The sequence below is a fragment of the Apis florea genome, unplaced genomic scaffold (genome assembly GCF_048593485.1).
Source record: "Apis florea isolate Af1SG1 unplaced genomic scaffold, ASM4859348v1 contig_2411_pilon, whole genome shotgun sequence".
NCBI classification, from domain to species: Eukaryota; Metazoa; Arthropoda; class Insecta; order Hymenoptera; family Apidae; genus Apis; species Apis florea.
The window spans coordinates 1,876,559-1,892,135 of record NW_028256580.1 but is presented as its reverse complement, the minus strand read 5'-3'; the positions used below and the strand labels follow the sequence as shown (position 1 = coordinate 1,892,135).

The following is a 15,577-nucleotide window of genomic DNA, read 5'->3' as shown; positions in this document are numbered from 1 at the left end:
ATTAACACGATTACATTTCTATATATAAATTATCACAAAAATCATTTAATTGTAAAATGCATCAATAAGTAACTTAACCTTATAATTTTTTATAACCTATATATAATATAATTGTATATAATTATGAAGCAAAGCATCACAACTTATTTATCAGTAATATATAAAAGCAATTTTTAGCATTACTTAAAATGTACACTTAACAAAATAATATAGATTGTTACAATTTTTACATATTCGTAACGCTATGGTAAAAGCAAAATATCCACCTAGTGAACAAAATTGGAACCTCAAACTAGGAAATGCAGAAATTAACGTTATATATGAATCTACTATATCTCTGATTCATGAGAAATAGCGGTGACTCGCAAATAAGTTTTACATTTATTCTAACCTAGATTGTAAGTAGATCGAAGGTAGAATTGAATTTTGTATTTTGCATTCATTTTATGCAATAATTCAAAACAAAATGCCTGAAAGCGTGAAAGTAGAATCAAAAACGAATAAGGAAATCAGAAGTGGAAAAGAAGAAGATAAAAATGAACTGGTAAGTCCTATTTTGATTGAAAAATTATGTCAAAATATATAATTTTATAAAAGTACATAAAAATATAAAATAAAAGATTGTATTTATTTGTGTTATGAATGTAAATAACATAAAATATTAATAAATAAAAAATAATATTAAAAAAAATTTATATAGACTTTAACATTATTTAATTTACGTATTTTTTTAGTCTGAAGAAGATAAACTCTTGCAAGAGGAGTTAACTAACCTCGTTGAACGGTTACAAGACCCTAATACAAGTTTACATTATTTAGCTTTAGAATCTTTACGTAATCATATTCGTGCATCCACAACATCAATGACCAGTGTTCCAAAACCTCTTAAATTTATGAGACCTCATTATGATACTATGAAATCCATCTATGAAAAGATAACAGATGCAAAGTCCAAGGAATTATGTTCTGATGTTATTTCTGTTCTTGCTATGACAATGGGTGAAGGTAGAGAATGTCTTAAATATAGACTTACTGGATCTGCTTTAGCTATTGGAGAATGGGGACATGAATATGTTAGACATTTATCAGGAGAGTTAGCTGGTGAATGGGATGAATTAACAGATGATGCAGAAGCTATTAGTAAGAAACTAATAGCTCTGGTACATGAAATTGTACCTTATAATATGGCACATAATGCAGAAACTGAAGCCTGTGATTTATTGATGGAAATTGAAAGATTAGATTTATTGGAACAATATGTAGATGAAAGTGCATATCAAAGAGTTTGTTTATATTTAACAAGTTGTGTACCATATGTGGCAGATCCAGAAAATAGTACTCTACTTCATGCTGCTGCAAAATTATACAGAAAGTTTGGTCAGTATCCTCAGGCTGTTAGATTGGCAATGCAATTGAATGATTTGCCACTTATTGAAGATATATTTACAAACTGTACTGATTTGTAAGTTAAATTATTGAAATTAATTTTATCTATCAAAATTTAAATTAATATATAATATCTCATTTTTTAGGTCAATACAGAAACAATTAGCATTTATGCTGGGTAGACAGCAAATTTTTTTGGAACTTCCAGAATCTACTCCAGAATATGATGATTTAGTAGAAATCATGTCCAATTCATTATTAAATTATCATTTCCTCAATCTCGCTCGTGAATTGGATATAATGGAACCAAAAACACCAGAAGATGTATACAAATCACATTTAGAAAATTCTAGATCTCCATTTGGTGGTGGTCAAGTAGATTCAGCAAGACAAAATCTTGCTGCAAGTTTTGTTAATGGTTTTGTGAATGCAGCTTTTGGGCAAGACAAACTATTAGTTGAAGATGGAAACAAATGGTTGTACAAAAACAAAGAACATGGAATGCTGAGTGCAACAGCATCTCTTGGTCTCGTTTTATTATGGGATGTCGATGGAGGCTTAACACCAATAGACAAATATCTTTATTCTTCTGAAGATTATATTAAATCTGGCGCTTTATTAGCTTGTGGTCTTGTTAATTGTCGCGTGAGGATTGAATGTGATCCTGCATTAGCTCTTTTATCTGATTATGTGTTACACAGTAGTAATACAATGCGTATTGGTGCAATTGTTGGTCTTGGATTAGCATATGCAGGATCAAATCGAGAAGCTGTTTATGGTCTTTTAATTCCTGTACTTAGTGATCCTAAATCTAGTTGGGAAGTCATTGGTGTAGCAGGCCTTGCTTTAGGAATGGTTGCAGTAGGTTCTTGCAATGCTTATGTCACAACAACAATAATGCATGCCCTCATGGAGAAGTCGGAAGCAGATCTTAAAGATACCTACGCTCGATTTCTACCTTTAGGTCTTGGATTATGTTTCTTAGGCAAACAAGAAGCTGCAGAGGCTATAATAGCAGCCTTAGAAATAGTACCTGAACCTTTTAAATCAATGTCCACAACTTTAGTAGAAGTATGTGCATATGCTGGTACTGGTAATGTCTTGAAAATTCAACATCTTTTACATATTTGTTCTGAACATTATGAACCATCAAATGAAAAAGAAGACAAAAGCGATCGTAAGGATAAAGATAAGAAAGAAGAAAAAAAAGAAGATAAAACAAAGGATCTGAGTTCAAGACAGGCAATTGCTGTTCTTGGTATTGCTTTGATTGCAATGGGAGAAGAAATTGGTGCTGAAATGGCATATAGAACATTTGGTCATTTATTACGTTATTGTGAACCTGTTATTAGACGATCTGTTCCTCTTGCACTTGGACTTATATCAGTTTCCAATCCGAAACTGAATATACTTGATACATTGTCCAAATTTTCTCATGATAGTGATCCAGAAGTAGCACATAATGCTATCTTTGCAATGGGTTTAGTTGGAGCTGGAACAAATAATGCAAGATTGGCAGCAATGTTAAGACAACTTGCTCAGTTTCACGCAAAAGATCCGAATAATTTGTTCATGGTTCGTATTGCACAAGGTTTGACGCATCTTGGTAAAGGAACTTTGACTTTATCTCCATATCATAGTGATAGACAAGTATTAAGTCCTGTAGCTCTTGCTGGACTTTTAGCTACATTAATTGGTTTTCTCGATGTAAAAAACAGTAAGTATTTGAACTTTCTTTAAATATTATGATTATTTAAGATATATTAAATAAATATGATTTTTGTTTTCAGTCATTTTAGGTCGATCTCATTATTTGTTATACACATTAGCAGTTGCAATGCAACCAAGAATGTTAGTAACATTTGATGAAAAGTTAAATCCTCTAGCTGTACCAGTAAGGGTTGGTCTTGCTGTAGATGTCGTAGGTCAAGCGGGAAAACCTAAAACTATTACTGGTTTTCAGACACATACAACTCCTGTTTTATTAGCATATGGTGAAAGAGCAGAACTTGCAACTGAAGAATATATTCCTTTAACACCAATCATGGAAGGTTTTGTAATTTTAAGGAAAAATCCGGATTTTATACCTTAATTATAAAATAATTAAGTGAAAAACATGCTTTATATAAACTAAATATAATGAAACTATTGCGTGTATACAGATTATCTTCTTGGTATATAATTCGTGAATTAAACAATAGATCTAAACTAATTAAAACTATTATGGATTTATTTTTTACAAATCGCTGAAACATTTTAATAATAAATAAATCAATAGTTTTACTAATTTTTTGTATTTTCATTTATTATAGTAATAAAATTACATTTTTTAACAATAATTATATACTTTAATAATTAAAATACTGATCAACGTGTAAAATATTCAAAAAGTAGTCATTTTATATATTCACGAGTTACAAAAATAGTAAAAATTTTTGTTTACTATACATATGAATTGGCAAGATGAAATAATAAGTAGTCAGTCACATATTAAATATGAAGTTGTGTGTGTGTGTATATATATATATATATATATATTTGATATATATAATATATATATATTTGAAAAAATGATTTTTTTGCCATAAAAATTTGTGTCATTAATGAGCAATCATAAATTTTTTTCAAAAGTACTATCATGTATGAAAATGTATATATGTATTTAACGATTACGCGAATTTATATTATTCAATAAATTCTATTAAAAATCTTAAATTATGTAGCTTACATTACACAATACACAAAGTCAATTTTTTTTTTGTAAAAAATATATAATGAAAACAAATTATAGAATAAGGTATCATATTTAAGTTAAAATACATATATATTATATATTTACTATATGTATTAATAATATATGATATCTAAATTGCACAATTTGTTTTCAATTTTTTTAAAAAAATATATGATTATTTTAAGTAATACGAACACATTTACATTTGTTATATTGTTTTTAACTATAAAAATGTAAAAAAACAGTATCAAAACATTACCATTGCGGTAATGTCAGAGTCAGTAATCATATTTGATTTCATTACTTATAATTAAGTATTTTTTTTTAATGAATTAATAATATTAATTCTTAAAGTATTAATTAAAAATAATACTAACAGACTATAAGTCTATATCACTATAAAGTGTTTCAAAATCACTCACTTGTCTACTTATACCATCCATTTCTGAAACACTCATATTTAAAGTATAATTTTAATATTTAAAAAAATTCTTTAAAATTTTTAGAAAATTAAAATTTACTTTTTATATTATATTTTACATCAATTTTATCAAATTGAATTTTTTCTGTTTTTGAGAAATGATATGAAAAATTTCTTGACAATTGCTTATTCTAATCAACAAAAATTTGCTTCCATGTTACAATGAACGGTAACTGGTGCTAAAACATGATGAGGAGACCCTAAATGGGTTATTGGAGAAGGAAGACAAATAGATTGTCTTCTTAAATCAGGTTCAGTGTTACTACCAACTACTAGTAATGGTTCAGCAAATGTTTGTTGTTCAGAATCATCATGAGGTGTCATAGTACTATATCCATGATCACTATCACCCCCAGGTGGTTTCCTATAATTTGAAGAAACCCTATATGGTGATATAGGTTCTATGCCATCTCTTATAAGAGAATCTAAATTGTTTTTTGTTTGTTCCAATTCCATAGGTTCTGCATCACCTTCTAAGTGAGTCATACGTAACATATCAGGTGAAGTATGTATATGTAAACACTGATGTTCTAAACCAGATTGAACAGATCGAAGTCTATAACAAAATAGCATTAAGCCTAATATTAAAAGAAATGCTAATATTCCACCAGCTACAGGTCCAACTGATGGCCATTCACGTATTGTAATTTCTTCTGTTGATTGAGAATCTAAAAAGAATTACATTAAAAAAAAAGAATAATAAAAAATATGTTGTATTTTATTACAATCACTTACTATAAGTACCATCACTAAGTGGCATAAAAGATCCAAGAATGCCTCTAAAACATACAGACATATCGCTACAAAACGGTACTTGCAATGGCGTTTCTCCATCATTGTCTATGTGACACCATTGGCAACCTACAACTCCTAAACAATCATTTTCCATTTTGAATATCTTACAATCAATTGATGGGCACGTTTTTAAATTTGTAGATTGTATCCAAGACATCTGTGAATTTCCTCCTTGTTCATATGGTGCTGGACAAGGTTCGAGATTTATTTCATTTATAGTATATTCTGCGCAATTAGAATAATATAGAGCACATTCACAAGGACATTCACATTCAGTTTGTTCCATTCTTTTACAATTTAAACACGAACGATCCATTGTACTACATGGACAAAAAGCTCTTAATAAATTACAAGTCACATTAACTATTCCTAAAAATACATTAGTTCCTGGTATAGCTGATACTTGATATTTGACACAATGTTCACCATGAACTATATTTGTAAGAACTTCATCAAGTGACGTATTAAACTGATAATATCTTTGTACAGTACCATCTAAATAATTTATGCAAGCTTTTTTCTTCACAAATAGCTCATGATTTAATATATCATTTGCAACCAATAATTCCTTATGAGTTAAATGTTGTTGTTCGATTTTACCGGTCGGTTCTAATAATGCTGGATGTGATACTAAATATCCTTTATCATCCATTAGAAAACATTTTACCGTCAAATTATTACAAAATGGAAACATTTCTTTCAAAAATCTTGAAATAAAACCTAAAGTTACATCCATAGATACAACTGCAATTGCATCATCTTTAATAATTGATTCCGAATTACGATGAATCGTGTGACTTAAAGTAACAATATATCCAGAACCACCAGCACCCAAGTAAGGAGATGTAAAAACTAACTTTCCAGGATGCTCTAATGCTTTTCCATACCATATTCTTCTTTTAGGATCAAAACCAGAATCAAGCATAATTCCTGGATATATCTCTAATACTCCACTCACAACTCCCATGATATATCTATAATAAAGCAAAATAAATATCTAATTAATAAATTTTTTAAAATTCTATTTTTTAAAATAATAATCTTAAAAAATATATAAATATACCTTCTTATGATAAATTTATTTAAAGCACTTTCTATATGTCTAATTTTAAAATAAGCCAACATTTGAGTCAACATAGCTACATCTGGTCTAACAGATTGATGTAGACCAGGATTAGCTAATAAGCCTGTTAAATCTTTCAAATATGCCATATAACTTTGCATTGTTACAGCAGTTCCAGTTTCTAATAATTTAAGTTGTTCTGTTGGAGATTGAAAGCACCATGGAGAAAGATAGACTACTCCCATTGCTAAAACATAAATGCATTTTTTATTCATATTTGTTTTTTTTTTTAACTTTTAAATTTTCAAAATTTAATAACTTACATAAAGATAAAAGTTTATTATGATAAGTACAAAGAATCTCTTTATCGGCAAAGCTATGCATTAAAAGATCGAGACGATGATGTAAAATATTCATTGACAATGTTGGTACTAATTTTGCAATAGGTAATGTGCTTTCATTAGTTGCTGATATTAAGCATACTATTAAATCCGTATATGTTAAATGTTTCCACCGATACCATTTCTAAAATTTAAAAACTGAATCATATATGAATTTTATATATACTTATAAATAGTAATATACCTGTTTGCCTAATTGTGTTTTAACGTTTATAACACCTTCGTATTCTTCGATCATTATTTTTACAGTTTCATAACTAATATTTTCTATATGATGTAAATGAACTCTAAGCGGTTGATCTATTATTGTTTCCATTCTTGGGAAATCTTTATTAATCCAAACTATACCTTTGTTATCAAATAGTACAGCATATACATGTGCACCAGCATTAAAATATGTTATATCATCAAGAAAATTTCGTAATTTAATATCTAAAGATATTAATGCTTTGTTTGTAATATGTCCAATAGATAAAGTCATAGTTTTACTGTATAAATCAAAATATGGATCAGATAAATAATAATCTTTTTTATGATCTTCAGAACATTTCAAGTCAGAAAATAATTTTGATACTTCAAAGCCCAATATATTTTGTGTAGGAAGAATTACAATATCATTGTAATTTTTAATATTTGAATGTGATTCTTGATCTAAGAAAAATACATATTAACATACATTATAAATGAAAAATATATTACTATATAATTCAACTTACCTGAAAGAATTAATATTGTTTTTATGTAGCCATTTACTTTTTCTGTAGAAATCATGTTTTTTATTTTTCGTAAATGAGATGTAAGTTTAAGTGTATTAGTTAAATGTATAAAAACTATTTCTCCTTTTACATGTTGTAGTAATTTATTAAAATCAAATTCTATTGTATCATTTGTTTCTAAAATTTGAACAAAATTTAAGTAATGATAATAAAGAATTATAATATATATAATGTATAAAATAATAAATACCTATTCTATTTAAACTGTGAATATAACGTGATAGTTGAAATTTATTAACATCTGTAGCTTTCAATAAACCATCTTTGCAATGAATAGAACTATTATTAGAAAGACCAATAACATTAACATGATCTGTATAAGACAACATATCAATTATTGTCTCTGCAGTTATTTGAGCTAGAGTAATATCTCCTTCAGACATAAACATAGCATGTTCAATCAATAGTAATACATTCTTTTTTGGACAATACTGAGATAATAAAAGAGGTCCAATATTATGTCCTGCACTAGGTGGACCACACATAGTAACTGGATACTTAAAAGGCAAGAGATGTAGATTTTTCCATTCTTGATTTCTCAAATGGATTGCCAATTCTAAAATAAATTAAATTATATTAAATTGAAATTTATAAATTCTAAATAAATTTGCTTAGATACCTTGTGCAATTTGTGAACAAAAATCAGCCAATCCATTTGATACTAAATCTAATCCATTTGTAGATTCAGAATATTCAAATAGATTTTCATTTTTTGCTAAGATCGGTTGTATAATGTTATAGCTCTGTTTTAAAACTTTTGCATAAGATAATAGTTTGTTATTTAATTTATCCACAAGTAAATTCAATTTCATGTTCAAACTACTTGAGACATTCATAAACTCTATTTCACCAAGCATCTTCTGGAACGGCTTCAAACCAAGTTCTGCTTCAGTAATTGACCGAAATTCATTCGACAATCGAATCACGATGTCTCGCAAACAAGTCCCATTAAGTGGTTCCGCATTTACCTGCTTTCGCAGGGTTTTACCAAATTGACATTTTGCATTTGTGTTTGTACCCTCATCAGCTGAACTATGCACATTTATGATGATGGTTACTGCAAATCCTAATAATAATATCCTCTTGACAATCATTATGTCAAGCTAACTCTATCACATACAAAATTTGGATGCACTGTATATCGTTAACATTGATGGCTTAAAATCTATTTAAAATTATGGATCGGTATTAATGGTTATAGCACTCGATCAACAATAATTAATTCAAGCAAATAAGTGAATAATCATTCTGTTTTCCATTGTACACTTGTTTGTATGTAACCTGAAAAATTCTTTATACCGCCATAACAACGAGGCTACCGCAAACAAGGTTGACAAGTACACAACTGGAAATATTACTTTCTTAGTCCTATTACTTTCTAAATGAAATTTAATCGATGTATCTTTAATATTACAAATATATATTGCGGTTTTAAAAGCCACTGATTAATTCTTTCGGTATCATTTTTCGATTTTTTGTTTTAAATTTCGTAAAAGTAAATATGTATAGTTTTCAGAAAAATATGTTGTTATATAAATTTGAATTAAAAAAAAAATATAATTATCAACATGTAATACAATTTTTGATAAATAAATCAAATATAGAAATATTAAATTGTTAAATTTAAATGTATTTAATGATAATTTATACATTCATTAATAATTAATGATCAAATATAATAGTATGAAAATTTTATTTAAGAAAATTTAATTATAATTTTATAGAGAGAATGATGCTATATTAAATTTTAAGAAATTAAAAAATATTTTTAAATATATTATTATTTAGAATTTCAATAATTTGAATATTAAATATAATATTATAATATAATAAAATTGTATTTTTTTATAGGATTTTCATTGATGGACCAATAGTATTGAAAAATTAAATGTTCCTGCTTTTACACTGATCTATACTGCTTGACACAAACGAGAATCATAAACGGATTTCAGTTAATATGTTTTACAAGTTTTTATATATGTGGAGGCATTTTATTACAATATTATTATATTATGTCATAAAAATATAATAGTGAAAACATCGAAAATAAGACTTAACATTGTTTATCTAATGGACAAATTAGAGAAAATTACGAATTACGAATTTTTTATTATGATAGTGTTATAAGGTAAAAATAATAAATTTTATTATATATTGTTTGTATATTTTACTATGATTTTATAATTATGATTTATTATGGTATTTATGAATAAAATTATTTTTGTAATAAAAAGTTTTTTTTTCATATTATGTGCGCTTGTAAAGAAATAGATTTTTAGATAAAAAAAATATATATAAATTTATTCTATTTATAATATGAATACAAAATTAAATAATTTAATTAAAGTTTATTTGCGATAATGTATCAAGATTAAAATTATTCTGGTCATTATCATTTTTTCTAATATCTTAATATTGTTTTTAATATTTTAAAAATATATTTAAAATTTAAGAGTTAAATAAAGATTTTGTTTATTTATACATTTATTATTATATATGTTTTGTAAAAAAAATCAAAAAATAAAAAAGTTTGCAAATTTATTATAAAAATTTATTTTTTATTCATAAATAGATATTTACACATTAGGAAAAACATATTAAATATATATATCTTAAGATAAATATATAAATATATTAAAGATAATTAAAGATAAATATATAAATATATTTTTTTAAATTGATATTTTTTTCCTTAATATCTATATCTATTCATTAATATTTTATTTATTACTTCCATCAAACTATATATAATATTGATAACTCAAAAGTAAAATTGATAAGAAATAAAGTATTTTGTGCTATTTTGTACACATATGTAGTTAAATATATATAATCTTTTGATTTGGTATTTCTTGAACAGGTTATAGAAAAAATGAGATTTAAATAAATTTTTTTCTTTCATAATGAGGAATAAATATTTTGGACATGGATATAATTAATATAGAAGATGTGGAAACTGGTGTTCGTTCATCTAAAAATTCTACTTCAATACAATGCAATTGTATCCATTCAAATTCAATATGCTATATTGCTGTAACAATTGCTACTCTGGCTCTTTTGGGTGCAATCGTTTTTATCTGCAGAGATTATATTAAAGTGTTACTTTATTGGATTGAACATCAGAATATATGGATCGTTACTGTAATATTCATTGCATTGTTCACAGTGGTCTCATTCCCTATTGTAATTGGTTATTTATTTCTTATTATTGCCAGTGGTTATCTGTTTGGCATATTAAGAGGTATTGTCATGGTAGTATTATCTGCCAACTTGGGAATAGCTATAGCACATGTAACTCTTAGTTTGTTATCATCCAAATTACCTATTGGAACTCTTATGCAAAATGATACTGCAAGAGCAATTCTCAGAGTTATATCTGGATCACAAGCTTTCAAAGTTGTGTTACTTGCAAGATTAACTCCTATTCCTTTTGGTCTGCAAAATACAATTTTTGCGGTATGTTTTTTTATAATTAATATTTAACAATATTAATAAAAAATTATATTAATAATAATATATAAATATTTAGATAAGTAATATGGGTGGCATTCAATATCATATAGCTAGTGCATTAGGATTATTACCTGCTCAGATCATCAATATTTATTTGGGCAGTAGTTTAAGATCTATGCAAGATGTTCTTGAAGATAAATCAACAGCAGCAACTAGTTATATTGTCTTCTGTTTCCAAGTATATAAAGAAATTAAGATTTAATTTTTCATAATATTTAAAAATACAAATAATTTTTTCATTTCAATTTCAGATTCTAATAGGTATTTCATTGATGGTATATGTTGTACAAAAAGCACGTAGAGAACTTCAGCTAGCATTATTAGAGGCTGATCTTGCCTCAATGGCTGATACTTCTCATTATCTTCTTGATACATTACCAGATTCTAAAATTGTTTTAACAAATCTAATTGCCTAAAAATGGAAATTTTTTTTTGAAAATGAAAAAACTTTTTCATTGCATGTTTCATATTTAATAATTTTATTTACTTAAAGAAAAATAGAAAATTTAATAATTTCAAGAAGTTTAATATATTACAGCAGATATAATTATACACTCATTTATAACAGAAATAGCTTATCTTTTCCATATAATATTCTTATTGAAAGTACTGAATATTTTGTGATACAAATAACAATTAATAATTGTTTTATTGAAAATAGTTTAATGAAAATTAGACAATTTGAAAAAAAATAGAGCATCATGTTCATATTACATTTATTATTTGTGCCAAATCTCTTTTTTACATATTAATTATTTTACATTTAAAAATCTTCATGTATTGTTATCTTTATAAAAAATTGAGTGCATTTATATTTGTTGATATGTATTAATTAATGTACGAATTGTTGGCAGCTTTGCATTTATTTTTGCTAATACATCTTTATATTATAATAAGTCTTCCAAAATATTATTATTAATTTGAACTTTATATGGAAGAATTTATTGTTTGATTAACTGGGAGAAAAATTAAAAGTCAATCAAATATACAAAACATGAAGATTCTGGAATATTAAACAATAACTTATTTTATTTAAATAAAAATAAAATTCTTTTGTATATAAATTTGAATTCTCTTTTATAATGAGTACATTATATAATTAGATTATATAATTGCATTGTATAAAAAAATGTGCAAAGAAAGAATGTATAAAGCAAAAAATATAGCTATACTGTACAATGTATTGAAGAAAAAGTTTAAAATATTTTTACAAGATATGCATGATTTTCATGATATTTTCTGTGAATGAATATGTATTTTTGTAACTGTGTTAAAGTAAATTAAATATAGAAAGATCATATAAAAATTATTTAAAAAAAATCCAGATATATATGATTTTAACTATTTGACTTCTATATAATATCTTAAATATAATATCTTAAATATAATGTACAGAATACAAAATATTAATTAATATAAAAAGATTACATAATTGCATTTTTATAGAAAAAACAGAACATTCATATAATATTTATATATTACATAACAAATTATTAAATAAACTTGATATGCATTTGTTATTGGGAAGACTGAAAATATAATAATTGTGGCTGCAAATTTATATTATTTTGTCATTATTCAAAACTTTTGTCATTTTTCTATTGTGTATGTTATTATATTAATTTAAATTTAATTTTTTTTAAATTTGATTGATCTGTATAATATCATATCTATCATAGCTATATGTATTATATAGCCTTATTTCATTACATTATCAATATAATTAGTAACTTTTATTGTTTATTTTGAATGACTATGTATATAAAATACTGTACCAATTTGCATGATAAATTAAGATGTACCACGTAAAAAAAAGAACTGCATTGTACAAATGTAATATACCAAATTATACCAAATAAAAGAAATTATATTCACATATTATTTTATAATTTTGTTTTTAATTATATTTTTTTTTATATTTTTCTAATGCTCTTTTAATAACTGCAAATGTAAAATCTGCATCTTCTTTTGTTATGCATAAAGGTGGTTTTATTCGTAATACCTATATATATATCGAATATCATTAATATTCAGATATATAATAAATCTTAAAAATCTAAAAATATATAATTATTATTTAACTTACATTTGCATGTAACCCTCCTTTTCCAACGAGAATTCCCATATTTTTAATATTCTCGAAAATCTCAAGTACGCGTTCAGATTCTAAAGGTTTTTTCGTCTCGGAGTTTGAAATTAATTCAATTCCGATCATTAATCCTTTTCCTCTAACATCACCAATGATATTGGGAAATTCTAATAAAAAAGTACTCAAACGATTGATCAAATACGTGCCGACTATATGTGCATTTTGTTGAAGACCTTCTTCTTCTATGATCTAAATTATCATTTTAATTTATTATATTATTATTTAATATTGTATTGTTATACTTAACAATATTATAAGATAATTTTAGGAACATATAAATGAATATAATTACATCTAACACTGTTGATCCTACAACACACGCAAGTGGATTTCCTCCGAATGTATTAAAATGTAATGCAGAATTTAAACTATTGGCAATTTCATTATTTGTAACTACTGCTCCGAGAGGAAATCCATTTCCTATTCCTTTTGCTAGAGTCACTATATCCGGTTCTACACCGTGACTTTCAAAACCCCAAAAATGTTCTCCTGTTCTACCAAAACCAGTCTGAACTTCATCCGCTATACAAAGACCACCTTTTTCATGAATATAATTATATATTTTTTGAAGAAAATATTTGGGATATTGAACTGCTCCTCCTATTCCCTAAAAATTGCGTAACTTTTGTATTTTTAATTGATCGTAAACAAAACCAGGAACGAAAAAAATACCTGAATACTTTCAGCTATAAATGCAGCTATATTATGCGAACATGGCAAGCTAAAACGAAATGATTCATCAAATTTTTGAAAATATTTTTCAGAAGCTATACATTCTTTATCTTTACAATCACATTTTCTTCCTATCACTTGTATAAGCGAATCTCTACATTTCGATCCACCCCAATTACCTCTATATATATCTGGATATACTGTCTGAAATGATTCCATACAATTATTTACTTCCATTTTGAATTATTAGCAAAATCTGATCAATATTAATTATTATTGATATTAATTACGTGTATATAACCAGGTGGTTGTATAACAAATGGATACTTCCATGTACTTATCGCTGTAGATGCTGATGTTCCATAAGTTGTACCATGATAGCTGTTTCTTAATGAAATAATATTATGATTACGTGTGTAAAGTCTAGCCATTAGAAACGCTAATTCATTTGCTTCTGAACCACTATTTGTTAGATATACAACTTTTAATTTACTCGAAAATTTACTTATTAACTTGTTTACATATTCGTATAAAAAAGGATGCATATAAACGGAAGATATATGGTTTAATTTCGATGCTTGTTTAGATATAGCAGCTATTATTTTTCTGAAAAAAAAATATATTATTTTTTATATTTCTCAATTTTCATCACATTTTTATCAATATATATCTTATGTAGTCTTACGGATGAGAATGACCAACAGAAATAGTAGCAACTCCGCCAAACATATCCAAATATCGTTTTCCACGATGATCCCATAACCATTGCCCTCGACCTTCATATATTAATAATGGTTCTTTGTAAAATTGCTTTAAAGAAGGAGATACAATTAATTCGTATGCTTTTTTAATAAATTCATAATTTGTACCCTATATTATAAATAAATGAAATGTAATTTTTTATATATTATGTATTAATATATTTATAATATAAAAAAAATAATTTTCATATGTAAATAAAACATTTTACCTTATAGATAGAAGGTGTATAATCACAATCGGGCATTCTTAAAAAATCATTTGATGTACTTACAGAATTTCTTTTTTGTATAGGAAACCCTAAGATATTGTATTTTATTTTAAATATATTTTAACTATAAAAAAACTAATTGAATAATTAATTAAAATTTAATACATAAAGAAATACTTACATTTTAAATTCATAAAATATATTAAATTAGATCGAATTGCGGTGATTCGTAAACATTTATTCAACATATTTCTCCAAATTTTTAATAATTTTTAATATAAAATATAAATTCTATTGCTGATTTATATCTTATGTTAAAAATTATTGGTAATTTACTTTTTACTTTTATGAACTTTATATTGATTTATGTTTGACGATCGAATATATACTACAAATGTTATTCGATTATGTATGCATAAATAAATCTAAAAATTAACGAACTTATTTTTATATAAATATTCGTGTATTAAATATACATATAAATTCGATTCTATATATATATAAATGAGGTCAAAAAATTTATTTTAAAGTATTGATACGAAAATATTTTATTATAAATATTCATATTGAATATTAATGTTGATGTTATTTTTAATCAAAATTGAATCCACATTATTTTAATTCATATACAAAAACT

At 25.5% G+C, this 15,577-nt stretch overlaps 4 protein-coding genes across 5 annotated transcripts; 2 read left to right on the top strand and 2 right to left on the bottom strand.

Moving 5' to 3' along the window:
* Positions 1-328: 328 nt before the first annotated feature.
* Rpn1 (regulatory particle non-ATPase 1) lies at positions 329-4,101 on the top strand. Its single transcript, XM_003691768.4, has 4 exons — positions 329-544; positions 735-1,462; positions 1,533-3,103; positions 3,177-4,101. Exons 1-4 carry the CDS (start codon positions 467-469, stop codon positions 3,476-3,478), a joined length of 2,679 nt encoding a protein of 892 aa, XP_003691816.4. The 5' UTR covers positions 329-466; the 3' UTR covers positions 3,479-4,101.
* On the bottom strand, positions 3,612-8,730 carry LOC100866963 (VWFA and cache domain-containing protein 1). The gene is made up of 8 exons (XM_012484084.3): positions 8,256-8,730; positions 7,827-8,192; positions 7,577-7,753; positions 7,045-7,511; positions 6,783-6,984; positions 6,460-6,706; positions 5,337-6,370; positions 3,612-5,269 (listed from the first exon to the last, which is right to left on the bottom strand). The coding sequence occupies exons 1-8, from the start codon at positions 8,728-8,730 to the stop codon at positions 4,737-4,739; spliced, it is 3,501 nt and encodes a 1,166-aa protein (XP_012339538.3). The 3' UTR covers positions 3,612-4,736.
* A 792-nt stretch (positions 8,731-9,522) lies between these two features.
* LOC100868241 (transmembrane protein 64) lies at positions 9,523-13,030 on the top strand. Its single transcript, XM_003691778.4, has 4 exons — positions 9,523-9,764; positions 10,497-11,092; positions 11,166-11,327; positions 11,401-13,030. The coding sequence occupies exons 2-4, from the start codon at positions 10,562-10,564 to the stop codon at positions 11,563-11,565; spliced, it is 858 nt and encodes a 285-aa protein (XP_003691826.1). The 5' UTR covers positions 9,523-9,764; positions 10,497-10,561; the 3' UTR covers positions 11,566-13,030.
* LOC100871018 (alanine--glyoxylate aminotransferase 2, mitochondrial) lies at positions 10,174-15,337 on the bottom strand. Of its 2 annotated transcripts, none has more exons than XM_086905134.1 (8): positions 15,122-15,337; positions 14,941-15,029; positions 14,656-14,840; positions 14,261-14,576; positions 13,971-14,174; positions 13,591-13,905; positions 13,236-13,487; positions 10,174-11,071 (listed from the first exon to the last, which is right to left on the bottom strand). In XM_086905134.1, the coding sequence occupies exons 1-8, from the start codon at positions 15,186-15,188 to the stop codon at positions 11,051-11,053; spliced, it is 1,449 nt and encodes a 482-aa protein (XP_086761260.1). In that variant the 5' UTR covers positions 15,189-15,337; the 3' UTR covers positions 10,174-11,050. The 2 variants fall into 2 exon arrangements, with proteins under 2 accessions (XP_086761260.1, XP_031771096.2); XM_031915236.2 differs by lacking the exon at positions 10,174-11,071 and adding an exon at positions 12,149-13,151.
* Between the last annotated feature and the right edge of the window lie 240 nt (positions 15,338-15,577).